This window comes from Gekko japonicus, unplaced genomic scaffold (genome assembly GCF_001447785.1).
Source record: "Gekko japonicus isolate JY-2015 unplaced genomic scaffold, Gekko_japonicus_V1.1 scaffold6, whole genome shotgun sequence".
NCBI lineage: Eukaryota > Metazoa > Chordata > Lepidosauria > Squamata > Gekkonidae > Gekko > Gekko japonicus.
Window position 1 is genome coordinate 3,397,233 of NW_015166417.1, and position 16,145 is coordinate 3,413,377.

The window sequence follows — 16,145 nt, forward strand, 5'->3', positions numbered from 1 at the left end:
AGGAGGAGGAGGAGGAGATTGGATTTATACCCCGCCCTTCACTTGGAGTCTCAGAGCGGCTTACAAACGCCTTTCCCTTCCCCTCCCCACAACAGACACCCTGTGAGGTGGGTGGGGCTGAGAGAACTCTGACACAAACTGCTCTTTTTCAAGGACAGCTGTGCCAGAGCTTGTGACTGACCCAAGGTCACATCAGCAGGTGCAAGTGGAGGAGTGGGGAATCAAACCCGGTTCTCCCAGATTAGAATCTGCACACTTAACCACTACACCAAACTGGCTTTGACTTATCTTCTCTGCTAGGAGCTGCTGTAGAGATCCAATTTAGCAGGGATGTCATGGATTGAGCTCGGGACCAGTTGAATGCAAAGCCTATGTATGCTCCACCACTGAGTAATGGACCCTCTCCTTCTCTCTCAACCCACCTTCACCGGACTAAAATGGGGGCAAACTCAACCCAGGGCCCCTTGGAGAAAGACTGGGGTTCAAATATACACTTGGACTGAGGGATTAAAGGAAAGCCATGGATAACTTAGGTAGCAGAGTGGGGAAATGAGAAAAGGCCTGCCGGCTGGCCGGCCAAGCAAGAGCAGCTTAAAAATCAGCTGCATTTCTTATTCTCCCCTTCCCCTCTTTAAAATTGAATATCAATTGTCTTATGTGACTGGCACTGTGCATTTCTCTCTTCCCTTCTCTCCTGTCCATGCCACCAGCTGCCACTGATGGGGAAATAATCAGTGGCACCGGGACCCAGACCAAACGTTTCAAAAGAAAAGGGGAGAGCAAGAGACACACGTCTTGCATGTATTCACACATGTCATGGAGTGGGAGCTTCAGCCATGTGTGCACCACTCCAAAGCTACATGGAGTCCTGGACAGAAATGTCTTCCAATAGCCCTTTCCTGGGAGAGGCAATGTTTGACTGGCCTTCCAAGAAAGTGCTCGTAAGGACTATCACTTAGGCAGTACCATTGCTTCTGACAATACCTTCCACATCCATCTCACACAGCACTTCGATTGGCAGCCCTTCCACAGACGGCATGATGCTGTAGACACCGGAGCGACGGACTCCATTGTAGTATATGGAGGCACAGTCAATGGGACAGTTCTTGGCATGCCTCACATCTGAGAAAGGAAACAGCCCAATGAAACGAATCCAAAGGCAGGGATTTTGTGCTTTTGGCTCTTCCCTCAACTAGCAAAACCTACATGGAGCATATGGGGCTCTCTTACACCAAATCACTCCAGTCAGACAAGTATCATCTGGCAGCAGGTCTTGAGGAGCCCAAGAAGAGAAATATAGGGTGATAAAGCTGATTAAAATGTACCATTCACTGCTAAAGGATGTTGTGATGGCCACAAGAATAAACAGCTTTAAAGAGGGATTGGACAGATTCATGGAGGATGGGTGCAATGTTCCCTCTAAGCTGTGGAGTCTTGTGAGCAAAACTTCTACTTTGTGAGCTACTGGTGTTAAAGTTGTGGGCAAGCGACTTGGCTACTGCATACATTAGTTTGCTCTGGAGCCATCCCTCCTGAGCTGAGACAAAAATGTGTGAGCCAGAGGCTAAAAAACTGTGCGCTAGCTCACACTAACTCAGCTTAGAGGGAACACTGGATGGGTGTATCAGTGGCTACCAGCCATGGTGACTAAAGGGGACCTCCCACAATCAGAGGCAGTCAACCTCTGAACCCCAGGGGAAGGCCTCGGCCTCCACACACTGTTGTTGGCCCTCCAGAGAAAATGGTTGGCCACTGTGTGAGACAGGATGCTGGACTAGATGGACCACTGGTCCAATCCAGCTAGGCTCTTCTAAGGTTCGTACGGGTTGTGGCTCAGTGGTAGAGCATCTGCTTGGCATGCAGAAAGTCCCAGATTCAGTCCCTGGCATGTCCAGTAAGAAGCATCAGACATGGTCTCTTTGAAAGACAGCCCTGAGAGGCCAGAGAGGCTGGCCGGCCAAACAGGCGTGCTTTATGTCAGAGGCTCAGGCTGGATTTGGGCTAGTGGGTGAAAGTCTCGAGGAGCTTATCCTCTTCTGTGGATTGGTGTCAAGGGCTCTGTTCATCTTGGAAGAGGGCCCCATAGGAATCTTTTGCTGGGGAGGACCCAGGGCTGAATGAATGTGAAGGTTCTCAGCATGCCCAGGTGTGGGGAGCATCAGGGAAATCACCCAATGGGAAAACAGGCACTCATCCACGAGATCAGGAACTGTTTGCATGCGGACTCTCTCGCTCTCTTCCTGTTCAAATCTCTGCTCTGAGGCTGCTTTTTGCAGGAAGACTTCAGCTTTTCCCCCTTGGTCCCCATCCCCAGTTGTAACAGAGCCTAAGTATGCACAGTTGCATTTGTTCACATTCAGCCTTTCTCCCCTTCCCTCATCTGTAGTTCCCCCCACTCTGGAGGTGCCAACTGGAAGCTTCTTGGAGCAGGGTCCCTCCCAGCTGTTTTGCTTATTTTACTCTGTAAAGTGCTGTGTTCAGAGATACATCCATTCAAACCTGTCTACTCTTCTACACAGAATGCAGGCAAGAGGCCTTTAGACTGCAGCACAGTTTTTTCCTTCCTTCTGCCATTCTTTCTTTCTTTTTAAAACACACTCAGCCTGTTGGAGAGTTCTGGTGCACAATGTGTTGGATCACTTTGGTTGGTCTTCATAGAAGATGGCTTTTGATTTTCTTTAATCATTAGTATTCATACTTTAAAGCTCTAGATGGTTTAGAGTATGACTATCTCAAATGTTTGGGTCTGAAGCTGTAGAATATTTAGGGCATGTAACTTCCTGGAAAGGTCGAAGCTACGTAGAGAATGTGTTTGTTTTTTTCCCTGCATATCCCTGGCACTTTCCTGGGTTCTCACATCTCTAGTCATGCATCAATTGATAGGTTCGAGAGGGAGAAATCCCCCACACCTCCATTTTGGGTGCATTTGCATTGACACAAGGAATCTCCAGCCAGCTTTTCAACTGCAGAAAAGAGGGATCCTCTTTGTCCACCAAAAAGCTTATGCTGGGGGATCAGGTGCAATGGGAGCAGAGCAAAGAGGGGGATCAGGGGGGACTGAATGGGAAAACTGGTTGGATCCTCAAACTCGCTCACTGCAATGTCTAGGTTATGTTGTATGGATCACTGAGGAATAAGCAGGAGATCCTTCTGCGGTGCTCATGTCTGCGGAGTTGCCCTGGCCCCTGAGACTGAGTGGAGCCCGGGGAGACAGGGTAAAGCTAGGCGGAATCTGGGTGAGCTGGCCTGGGACAGAGCCCGGCTGTGCCTGTGGCCTCAGGGTGGAGCCTGATGAATATGGCGGGGGTGGGAGCGGAAAGTTTTGTCAAGTTGAAACTGATTTATGGCAACCCCTCATGGGGTTTTCAAGGGAAGAGACGTTCTGAGGTGGTTTGCCATGGCCCGCCTCTGTGTAGCAACCCTGGACTTCCTTGGTGGTCTCCCATCCAAGGCTGACACTGCTTAGCTTCCAAGATCTGATGGGATGGGGCTAGCTGTAAAAGCTACTGCTGAGCCTAACCCTAAGGAATGGCTCCTTCCTTTGGAGACCACAGGGCAGCAACCCTGCACCCCAGAGCCCCAAGAGAAGTATAGGTTTGAAATTCAGCACGGTTGGGGGCAGAAGGGGAGCACTCAGCAGGTGGGTTTTTTTAGCAATCAGGGATGAGGACCATCAGCCCCCTGCAGGGATCTTTGCCAGAAGAAGGCTGGTGCACACTTAAGCATCCTGGCTGAACAGGCATCCTTTCTAACAGGCTTGCGTTCCCACTTTTCTCAGCATGGAATTCTTAGTCATAGGATCATAGAACAGAATCATAGAATCACAGAGTTGGAAGGGGCCATCCAGGCCATCTAGTTCAAGCCCCTGTTCAATGCAGGAACAGCCTACAGTAACCCTGACCAGCCACTGCTTAAAGACTGCCAGTTAGGGGGAGCTCACCATCTCCCTGGGCAGCTGATTCTACTGTTGCACAACTCTTACTGTAAGGAAGTTTTCCCTAATATCCTTCCCGCCCTTAATTTAAACCCATTATTGCAAGTCCTCTTTTCTGCTGCCAACAGGAACAGCTCCCTGCCCTCCTCTAAGTGACAGCCCTTCAAATACTTTGAGAGAGCAATCATGTCCCCCCTCAATCTCCTCTTCTCCAGACTGAACATTCCCAAGTCCCTCAGCCTTTCCTCAAAGGGCTTGGTCTCCAGGCCCCTGATCATCCTCGTCCCTCTCCTTGTCCATGCTCCATTATGATTGCGGAGGCCTGCCTTGGTCAGAAGGAGGCCACCCCTTGGAGCTGTGGCCCATGGGGGCTACGATTCACTAAGCTGTACACATGAAACTGCCTGATATCTAATCAGCAGATTGTGTCAGTGAGCCCCAAGCTGTCTCCCCTGGCCAGGAGTGGCTCTCCAAGGTGTCTGCTGGCAGACAGCCTTCGAAATGCAGATGTCAGCAACGGAATGTGAGATTTTCTGCAAGGAAAGCAGGTGCTCAATCACTCAGTGCCAAGGAAAAGAGAGACAGTTTAAGAACTGTATTTAGAGGAAGCAGATGTCCTTTCAGTAAAAAGATGTTCAAAAAAAATTTTTTTTGGGGGGGAAGAGGGCAAAGACCTCAAGCTACAAAGCCAAATGTGGCTCTTTAAGATGCAATCTTTAAGTTAAGACATATAGGCGGGATGCTGGAAGAACCAGTATGTGAAGAGAGTGGCAGACAAAGATTATTATGGGAGTAGAGGGCTGCTTAGACATGCTTTACTAAAAGAGAAATGAGAGAGGTGAACAGCTGCCAGTAATTCCTGTGCAAACTATGTACGGATTTCTGCCGGTGCACTAAAACAGTCACCCGGGCTGCTCCTGTATATATTTGTACCTCATGTGTGCCTAAAAAAAGGCCCCCAACAGCCAGGATTTGGCTGTGGAAACTTTATAGGGCTTTTTTTTTTTACACAAGCAAGAGGATCAACCAAAAGGGAGACGGCAACCAAGAAATCAGAAGGAGACTGAGACTGGGAAGAGTACCCATGAAGGAGCTAGAAAAGATCCTTGAGGGTAAGGAATGGATCGCTGGCGACCAAGATCGAGTAAATCCGTGCCATAGTATTCCCCATTACTATGTATAGGTGTGAAAGTTGGACAGTGAAGAAAGCTCACAGGAAGAAAGCTGATTCCTTTGAAATGTGGTGTTGGAGGAGAGTTTGACAGATAACACGAACCTGTAAAAACACAAATCAGTGGGTTCTAGATCAAATCAAGCCTGAATTCTCCCTAGAAGCTAAAATGACCAAACTGAAGCTATTGTACTCTGGTCACATTGTGAGAAGAGTCACTGGAAAAGACAATAACGCTAGGAAAAGTTGAAGGCTGCAGGAAAAGAGGAAGACCTGATATGAGATGGACGGACTCCATCAGGGAAGCCGGGCCAGCCCTCAGTTTGCAAGACCTGAGGCAAGGCCGTTAACAACAGGATGTTTTGGAGGACATTAATTCACAGGGTCGCCCTAAGTCGGAAATGGCTTGACGGCATTTAACACACACACACACACACACTAGTACTGTACTATAACTAAATGGTTCTGAAAATGCTTGGGTCAAAGGTTAGGGACTGTGGAATAAGCTACTCTGTACAGCTTGCATTGTCTGCTGCTGTACGATCCTGTCGATTGCAGTGACTGACTCTGTGTAGTCTGCCTGAGTCCCAGTGAAAAAGGTGGACTATAAATAATGTAAATAAATAAACCAATGAAAATAATAGTCAACACATCACTAATCAGTAATGTTAAGTGGTACATAAGAACATAAGAACATAAGAGAAGCCAATGTTGGATCAGGCCAATGGCCCATCCAGTCCAACACTCTGTCACACAGTGGCCAAAAATACCAGGTGCCATCAGGAGGTCCACTAGTGGGGCCAGGACACTAGAAGTCCTCCCACTGTTGCCCTGCTCCAGCACCAAGAATACAGAGCATCACTCGCCCCGATCTATACCTTGTGGCTAATAGCCACTGATGGACCTCTGCTCCATATGCTTATCTAATTCCCTCTTGAAACTGTCCATGCTTGCAGCCGCCGCCACCTCCTGTGGCAGTGAATTCCATGTGTTAATCACTCTTTGGGTGAAGAAGTACTTCCTTTTATCTGTTCTAACCTGACTGCTCAGCAATTTTATGGTGTGCCCATGAGTTCTTGTATTGTGAGAAAGGGAGAAAAGTACCTCTTTCTCTACCTGCTCTATCCCATGCATAATCTTATAAACTTCAATCATGGTATAGTTTCAAGTCATGCACATGGGCTTTCTTAGAACAGCCCTTTGTTGAACTCTTGTTCTGAATTTTGACACAGTTTGGTTCCTTTAATTGTAAAAGGTAGCAGACGTCTGACCTGGAGTCTTTGGGATAGGATGAATAAAAATCCAGGATGGGGCGGAGGGAGGTACAGTATATATGAGGCTATCTTATACTAAATCTTTTTGTTGTTGTTGTTGTTGTTGTTGTTGTCAAACTGCAGCCAACTTATGGTGACCCTGCAGAGTTTTCAAGGCAAGAGATGTTCAGAGGAGGTTTGCCATTGCCTGCCTCTGCATAGCAACCCTGGTCTTCTTTGGAGGTCTCCCACCCAAATACTAAGCAGGGCTGACCCGTCTTAGCTTCTGAGATCTAACAAGATCAGGCCAGCCAAGTTAGGGCATGCTAAGTCACACCACTGTTCTGTTTAGCACAGATTATTGTCTGCTCTGGTTGGCAGCAATCTCAAGGGTCTCAGCAGAGGGGGCCCCTTTCCTGTCTGCTAGATGAAAGCCTTCAATGGGAGATGGATCCCGGGAGCATGAGCATGCCGAGCGCATGGTCTGTGAGTGAGCTATGGCCCTCTCCCTGCAAGAGGGACCTAGGCCAGAAACCTCACCTGGACGGTGCATCTCCTGCTGCAGCCGCATCTCCGCAGGAACTAGGCAGCCGGGGTTGTGCCGCACCCATTCCACCAGCAGAGAGACGTTGTGCACCTGGGCCCGGATGTCGTACAGTAGCGTGGCTTGCATGTGCTGCACGGTAACAGACTCGTGGTACTGCTGCTCCAGATCCTGGACCCGCTGCTCCATGGAGGAGTTCCGGCTAGCCTTCTCTTCATACTTTGGAGGAGGAAGAAGATCTGGTGTTAAAGCGGGAACAGTCTAGGGGGAGGGGGTTGAGCTTCTTCAAGATTCTGCTATTGCACTGTCTCCAAATTTCTTAAAAACCCCATGGGCATTCCATGCAGAAGAGTGCTCAAGTGCCTAAAAAGAATGCACCTTGTCAAAAACCACTTTTAAAAGTATTCAGACTGGCAGCCATCCCAGGAAGCCAGAACTGTACCATCAATCGCTGAGTACCATCACTAGATACCCATCATACACAACTTGGTTGCCAACCTCCAGGTGGTGGCTGGAGATCCCCTGGGATTACAATTGATCTCCTGTTTGAGATGCCATTAGGTTTCTGTTTTAGTTTGCTGCAGCGGACTAACACAGGAATTACAACTGAGATCAGTTCCCCTGGAGAAAACGGCCACTTTGGAAGGTGGACTCCATGGCATTTTTTTAAATATTCTTTTTATTAAGTTTAACATTATACAGCCATATACATTTTTAAACCTTTACAGTCATTTTTTGGAGGACTTGTACATAGTAAGTTTTCCCCACCATTCGTACATTCTTAACCATCTATTTTGAAATATTACTTCCTCTTTTCCACGTAATATCATTGTTAATTTATCTAGTTCTGCTACATCTAATATTTTTTTAGCTATTTCTGTTCTAGAGGGTAATTTATCTGTTTTCTAATATTTTGCTACCATAATTCTTGATGATGTTAGTATATGCGTTAATAAATATTTATCGTTTTGATCAAGGTTATCCGGAATAATAGTCAGCAGGTATATTTCTGGTACCAAGTTTACATTCATATTCATAATTTCCCATATCATCTGTTGAACCATTTTCCAAAATGTTTGCATATAACCACAATTTTACCACATATGCATAAACATTCCTAAACATTCTTGCATTTCTAACAATTCTTTGATATTTTAGGGGTACTCTATGGCATTATTGTTGGGTATTACAAGTTGGAAACACTCAGTATATCTGGGGTTAAATGTTTGTTTATGTTATTCACAGGAAGTCACATGTTTTTCATGTAACCAATGTTCTTTAGCTGTAGAATACCCGGGAATTCTCTCCCTGATCTAGGAATTTGATTGGGACTAAAGTGTCACGGTATATTAGCATTTTATGGCTCTCTTCCCGACTTTGTTTGGTGTTCTGAAGAAGAAGAAGAGTAGCCATAATCTCTCTCTTCTAGTTTTGTCTTTGTAGAGTAAGGATGTAGCCGATTATGCTCTGTTGTTATTTTCATCCCAGTTACCCTTCCCACGATAGAATTTAGTAAAAAAATTATATTTTAATCACACATGGACTCCTGAGTCTGAATTATTTTACTCTGGCACTGCTGGACTATATTATCTCTGCTAAATACCAATTTTTCAATATCTCACTATCACCCAACAATTATACCTCACTGAGGTCCCTCCCCTCCCCAAACCCCGCCCTCCTCAGGCTCCACCCCCAAAATCTCCAGGCGTTTCCCAACCCAGAGCTGGCAACCCTATACGCAACCATCGTCCACACAGAACTCACAACCAGCCAGTGATGCGCTTGGAACAGGGAGATCAAGCCAAAGTACAGGTCAGGAGCAATGCTCCCTCTAAGCTGTGGAGTCTTGTGAGCAAAAATTCTGCTTCGTGAGCTACCGGCATTAAAGTTGTGAGCGAGCGATTTGGCGACTGCATTAATTAGTTTGCTCTGGAGCCTCCCTTCCTGAGCGAAGACAAAAATGTATGAGCCGGAGGCTAAAAGACTGTGAGCTAGCTCTCACTAACTCAGCTTAGAGGGAACACTGGTCAGGAGGATTCCAGGCAGCCTCGGATCAAGGCACTGATCCGAGTCAAAGCAGTTTATGGTCAGCAAGGTCCTGTATTGTACTTTCCAAAGCATTGTGAAGTATGCCTGAAGCTTTGTTTTGCATTGTTCCTAATTTTTGTAATCTTAGTCCTGTCGCGTGCTCTAGTGAATGCCTTGCGCTATTTGACTGCACGGTTCCATGCTGTGATCTGCCTTGAGTCTTAGTGAAAAGGCGGGCTGGAAATAAGTTAAAAATTTATATCCCAGCAGACCTCACTTCTTCAGATGCCTATGGAATGCCTAGTCTTTTTACAGACACCTTTATAGCCACGTTAACAGGTGGGAGAAGAGGTAAGGCCTGACTAAGGGAAGCTTGTGCTGGAATACATTTTGTCAGTCTTGATAGCGTTGCCAGTCTCCAGGCAGTGGCTGGAGAACTCCAGGTGACAGAGATCAGTTCCCCTGGGGAAAATGGCTGCTTTGGAGGGTGGCTTTTATGGCATTGTGCCCCACTAAGGTCCTTCCCCTCCCCCAAACCCCAACATCTTCAAGCTTCACCTCCCAGATCTCCAGATATTTCCCAACCCAGAACTGGCAGCCCTAGTCTTTAAGATGCCATTTGATGTCTGCTTTAGTTTGCTGCAGTGGACTAACACAGCTCCCCCTCTGGAATGGTTATGCCAGTCAGTGTTATGCTCAGTTTAGGCTTTTGTGAAGAAGAATGACCACAATAAAGCATCCATTACATTTTTAAAAAAGAAATACTTTAAAAGAAATCCACTGTTTACAAAAAGAAAAAAGTACAGTGAGAAAACCAGGCCAAAAACCATTGAGTAAAGGTTTTTTTTAAAAAATGAATAATTAAATACAATCCTCTGGGTCGAAAACATCCTCCTGTTCTTTTAACTGACTCAATTTGTTTAAAACTTTCTCCTGATTCTGTCCAAGGCACATCCTTGAAGCCATTTCTTCAACTAGCTTGCTGGGCCTCAGTGCCTCTTCCCCAGCTGCTGGCTGAAGAGCGAAAGTGGACAGATCGTTCTCCCTCATCGTTACAGTGTTTGAAGACACTGTTCTGGAATGTTCTCTCATTCTTGACTTCCCTTAACAAAGGATTCTGGCTCTCTTTTTTATGCACATCAGAGTTCAGCTGTTTACCTGATAGAAATTTTTGATTATTTTGTCTCTCCAGAAGATTCTAATGAGTCCTGCATTCATAGAGAGAAATCACCACCCGTGTCTCAACTGCAGGTCTTCTCAGCCTGGTAGATGGAAAGCTAGCTAGAGGGACTGGTCCTCCAGCCTTTCTCTAGTTAGAAAGGCTTCATTCAACTAGCTTCTGAGCATAAGCAGAATGCACACCAAACATTTCTCTTTCCAAAGTGGGGCAGGCTGCTATTTCACCCCAGGCCCAGTCTACCCATATCATCTCATAAGAACATCTCATAAGATGCCAATGTTGGATCAGGCCAAAGGCCCATCCAGTCCAACACTCTGTATCACACAGTGGCCAGAAATACCAGTGCCATCAGGAGGTCCACCAGTGGGGCCAGGACATTAGAAGCCCTCCCACTGTTGACCCCCCCCCCAAGCACCAAGATGACAGAGCATCACTTTCCCCACCTGAATCCCACCCTGAAAGGAAGGGGGTCTGTGCATCCAGAGCTGACCAAGACATTCTGGCACCTGAGATGGAAAACCTAGACAGCTGCTCTTCCCACACCCAGTTAAGTTGTCCTGCCTGAGCCCCATTGAAGTGAATAGGAAATTAAAAATCCATTTCCATGGGACTTGCACAGGAGAACTTATTTGTGTCATTTCTAGTTCGTGTTTCTTGCTGAGCCTCAAGGCAGATTACAATCAAGTACAGTCAACAGGATGGGACATCCAATAAGCAACACAATGGGGTTTGGACTACAGAGATCAGAAAACAATAGGAATCTCAGAGCTGAAACAAAGCAGAAGCAGAAGAAGCAGAAGAGGAGGAGGAGGAGGAGGAGGAGAATGGATTTCACTTGGAGTCTCAGAGCGGTTTACAAACTCCTTTCCCTTCCCCTCCCCTCAACAGACACCCTGTGAGGTAGGTGGGGCTGAGAGAGCTCTTTCAAGGACTGCCCTTGAGAGAACAGCTCTGAAAGAACTTGTGACTGACCCAAGGTCGTGCCAGCAGCTGCGAGTGGAGGAGTGGGGAATCAAACCAGGTTCTCCCAGATTAGAGTCCAAGCTCTTAACCACTACACCAAACTGGCTCTGATACTTTTAAGTGATGTAGAAACTATCTAGTCTGAAGCATACTTACGAGTGTTAGGCAGCAGTAAAGTGGGGTAGGTCACAGTCCCCATTCCTTTACCAATGCACATTTCAGCTAGGGGTGGCCAAACTGCAGCTCGGGAGCCACATGTGGCTCTTTCACACAGCCTAATTTAATGTTAATTAAAAAGCAAATTTGCATATTTTTCCAATAAAAATGTGTGTGCGATATTTGTTAATGTCTTGTGGCTCTCAAACATCTGATGTTTATTCTATGTATCTGTTACGTTAAGCAAGTTTGGCCACCACTGTATATTCAGACTATTTCATTATAGTACAGTTCTATTTACCTCTGCAAAAAGCCCTCTTGAGTCATTTTGTTTTGCGTAATTTGCAGAAAGCCAGGAGAGTTGTGCCAGAGTAAGATCTACCACCCTTAATGACTCCTCATATACCTCTCAGGGTAGAGCCACCTGTGCCATATGCAGGAACAGAGGTCCTCTTCCTACCATTAGCCTGCCTGGCTCAGGGCTCTGTTTTGACTGACAGGGGCTTTCCAGGCAAGAGGCGGGGTCTTCTCTACCTCCTTCTAAGTGGAGATGGCCGTGGCTGAACCTGGGACTTCCTGCATGGACAAGCAGGTGCTCTTTTCCCTCCCCATGTCATTTCAATGAGGTCTGTACAGGAGAAGGTTCCCAGAAGATTGCGCCGTCATTTGCTTTTTTAAAGAAGATGAGCATCCCCTGGAGAGCAAACGCTTTGATCTAAGCAATGGGTTTTCATGCAGATGAAGAATGCAAAGGGCAGAATCGTGCGGCCGAGCCGTCTTCGTAAACAAATTTGGAGCTCCATTTAGCGGCCAAGATTTATGAGGCTTAATAACAGGGCAACTTCATTTCTTCCTAGAGGGCTGGCCATTCCTTGGCTCTGCAATTCGTCACGCCACCTGGATATCATCCCCGCTCTTGTTTGTGTCTCTGTCGGGCTGTGATGGGATGCGTGGGCGGGCGTTTCCTTGTGCCATTCCAGACACCGATATATTAAAGAGCCTATCAGAATTCATTTCATTCTTCTCCCTTCCATTCCTTAAACGGCCCTGTGAAGAGGAGCTGTGAGCTGTCATTGCTAAGACCCTAGGCACAGCTCTGCTGGATCGGACCAGTGGTCCATCTAGTCCAGCATCCTGTTTCACTGTGACCCCCCCCTCAATGCACCTGGAAGGTGTTGGAAGGAGTACAAGCAAAGCATGGAGGCCAAAGCTTTCTCCTCCTGCTGCCCCACAGTACTAGTATTCAGAGTGCTACTGCCTCTGAACATGGAGGTTCCATTTGGCTATTGAGGCTGATAGCTATTGAAGGACCAATCCCCCAAGAATTTCTTTAAACCCCTTTAAATATAGCAAAAAAAAGTTAGTGGCCATCATTACATTTTGTGGCAGTGCATTCCACGGTCCAATTACATCTGAGTGAAAAATTACTTCCTTTTGACCATCCCGAACCCATTGTCCATCAGTTTCTTTGGGTGGCCCCCAATGGGGCAGGGAGAATGTTCTCTTTTCTCTTTATGTGCCCCATTCTTAATTTTAATAACTGTATCATGGCTCCTCGCCTTGATCTGGATAGCCCAGGCTAGCCCCGTTTCATAAGATCTTGGAAGCTATTTGCCTTGGTTAGTATTTGAATGGGATTCCTCCAAGGAAGAAGAAGAAGAAGAGGAGGAGGAGGAGGAGGAGGAGATTGGATTTATACCCCACCCTTCACTGCCCAGAGGAGTCTCAAAGCGGCTTACAAACTCCTTTCCCTTCCCCTCCCCACAACAGACACCCTGTGAGGTGGGTGGAGCTGAGAGAGCTCTTGACAGAAACTGCTCTTTTTCAAGGACAGCTCTTATCAGAACTATGGCTTGCCCAGTGTCATCCAGTCAGGTGTAAGTGGAGGAGTGGGGAATCAAACCCGGTTCTCCCAGATTAGAATCCGCACACTTAACCACTACACCAAACTGGAATACCAGGGTTGTTATGCAGAGGGCAGGCCATGGCAAACCACCTCTGAACATCTCTTGCCTTGAAAACTCTATGGGGGGGGTCACCATAAATCAGCTGTGACTTGAGGGCACTTTCCACCACCATCATGGCTCCTCTTCTTGACTGTCTTTTCTCTGAACAGAAAAGCCTCAGGCTTTTCAGCCGTCACATGTAGGTTACTCCTAATCATTCTGGTTGCTCTTTTCCTTTCTACATCTCTCCCTATTTTTGAATTATAGTAAACAATTGCCATTGCCTTGTAGTTCTTCACAATGGCATTGCAATTCTGGACATTTTGTTTTCTGTCCCTTCCCTAACAAATTACCTTTTCCATTGCTGCCACACACTAAAATGTATTCAGCATCTCTGCTCAGCAAAACTGGAAGAGTTCCTCCAGCCTCAGGAGACTTCCTCCAACTTTAGTAGCTCTTCCATTGGAAGAAAGGCCAGTTAAATTGACGGAAGGCTGGGGATGGAGGAAACCTTCTGACTCTGATCAGTTGAGTGGATTGATGAACCCATTAAGTCAACGTTTTCATGGTGATTCCCTGGTCAACTGCTGCCAGGCCAGATCCCGGGGGTGTATATTTAGTCAGAGGTTCCCCTCCAATGTGCATCATTTTACACTTTCTATAAAGGGAAGTCATGACCCTCAGTTTGCAAAACCTGAGCCAGGCTTGTAATGATAGGACATTTTGGAGGACACACACACACACACTGAACCTCATTTGCCACACTGAGACCTTCTCAGCTAGTTCAGAGGAACCCTTTTGGAGCTTCCTGGAGTTATATTCTTGAGACAGTAAACTAGAGATTCTTGAGACAGTGAACTAGAGCCACCCTGAGCCTGCTTGCGGGGAGGGCGGGGTATAAATCAAAATAATAAATAAATAAATAATAGAGATGGGCGAAGTTACTTGTACTCGAGTTGGAAATGGCTCCCCATTTATGAATGTCACTGCTGATTGTTCAATTTTTTTTTTAAAAAAGCAACTACTTTGTGCTTTTGCTCACTCAAAGCTTGCTCTAAACTGCTTGTTTTATGCTTTGCATGTGTGCAGTTCATTCCCATGCTGCTGCTCTAGTGGTACCTGGACTAGGCAACTGCACAATTCTGTCTCCCTTTCTGAACATCCAGTGGCAAGGCACTTTGGGCTGTGACTGGTGGCTGGGAGAAGGACAATTCCCCCTGCATCCCTCCTCCATCCTTGTTCCTTCCCTGACAGTTCACCTGTTTTATCAGTGCCTGAGGCACCCAGTGCTCCATGGTAAACGTCATTCCAAGGATGCCCAACATTAGGATGGCTGACATTCTGGGAATGATGTCGTCCTGCATGCACAAGGACAGAGGAAAAGAGGATTGGGGAGGAGAGGAGAGGGAGGAGATGGGGATAGGCCAGAGGAAAATAGAGAGGAGGGGAGATGGGGGAAAGGGGAGATGGGAGAGGAGGAGAGAATAGAGGAGAGGGATAGGCCAGAGAAAAATACAGAGGAGGGGAAACAGGGGGAAAGGGGAGATTGGAGAGAATAGAGGAGAGGAGAGGAGAGGAGAGGGGAAGACGGGAAAGGAGGAGATGACAATAGAGGAGAATGGGGGGGGATGGGAGGAGAGGGGAGAGGAGAATAGAGGGGAGGGGAGGAGAGAGTGGAAGAGAGGAAGGAGAATAAAGGGGGGAGGGGAGGGGAGGGGAGGAGTTTGGAAGTGGAGAGAGGAGGGGAGGGAGAGAGGAAAAGACAAGGAGGAGAGAAGAGGGGCAGAGAGGAGAACAGAGGCTCAGATGCACCATCCAAGCCAGGGGAGATTTCATGAGACTGTTTAAATTGCAGATGGGTATTACATAGTACTGGAGCTGATGCACCAAATCTGTGGAGTGTGAATTCCAGTGGTACCACTAACTCATGCCCCCTCATGGATCACCAGTTGTTAAGTTTTGCAGGTACGGGGCTTGTGCACCTGGGCAACAGGCATTCATTTACTGGGAGAGGAATTTTCAGCATAACTTGTATATTCCTCTTGTTTTCTCCCCTATGGCAGGTGATACTTACCTGCAACTCCAGAACCTTGATGCGATGCCGATGGTTCCTCAGCTCTTCTTGGAGTTCAGCGATGAGTTCACGCAGTTCCAGGATCTGCTGCTTCCGCTCCTCATTTTCATGGAGCCAATAAGAGACCTCGTCCGTGCAGCGGAACATATCCGGGCACCTCTGCTCATCCAGCTGTGGCAGGGTGGCTACGATTTTGCACCTCCCATTGGGCAAGACCTGGTTGCTGTATTCTCCACACTGGATGAGCCCAGTGCCCCCTTGGCGTCCCTCATCACTGCTTATGCCGTTGCTGTTGGCTGCCAGGGGTCTCTGCAGTGAGTGGCGATTCAGAAATACTAAGAAGAGGAGAGACTGCATCACCATCCCTTTGGGTCCAAGATGGGCTGAGAGCTGCATGGTGCAACCGAGGGGTACAAGCCGGGGCCACCCGGGTGGGATGTGGGCCCTTATTCAGATGCCATCTGACAGAGAGAAGTCCATTTGTTGCAAACCACATGCATCGCATTGGCTCAGATCAATGGTGACCAAGTCTAGGAATGAATCTGCAGCGGCCGCGAATGAGCACAACTGAAGGACTTCTCATGAAAAGGAAGCCTGCAAAGAGTGATCAAGAGAGCAGGGAACCTTTAGCATCATTCCCTTCCCACACCCTTTACCATGCACAAAACAATGCCAACCTCCTCGGTCTATATTTATGTACTTTTCACCACCTTTTGGATGTTACATGTTTGCATTCAGGAATTCCTTTCTGTGGTGTTCACTTAAAGAGCTTCTTTGTAGGAAGTGGTTTGCTTAGTAGACAATGTCTTAAAAACACACAGAAAGTTTGAGTGACACCCGTTTTTTCCAGGACCCCAGATAGCTCTTTCAGCAACTAGCTTGCCTGCAAACGAAGT

At 47.1% G+C, this 16,145-nt stretch overlaps 1 protein-coding gene across 1 annotated transcript in view; it reads right to left on the bottom strand.

The window, feature by feature from the left end:
- The window catches only part of LOC107110741 (angiopoietin-4-like), an 18,621-nt gene extending 2,976 nt beyond the window's left edge, over positions 1 to 15,645 (bottom strand). Inside the window, exons 1-4 of the mRNA XM_015411536.1 lie at positions 15,250 to 15,645; positions 14,435 to 14,533; positions 6,899 to 7,121; positions 985 to 1,122 (exon numbers count right to left, since the gene is read on the bottom strand). Coding sequence (XP_015267022.1) covers positions 985 to 1,122; positions 6,899 to 7,121; positions 14,435 to 14,533; positions 15,250 to 15,645 — 856 coding nt within the window. The remainder of the gene's footprint in view (positions 1 to 984; positions 1,123 to 6,898; positions 7,122 to 14,434; positions 14,534 to 15,249) is intronic.
- Between the last annotated feature and the right edge of the window lie 500 nt (positions 15,646 to 16,145).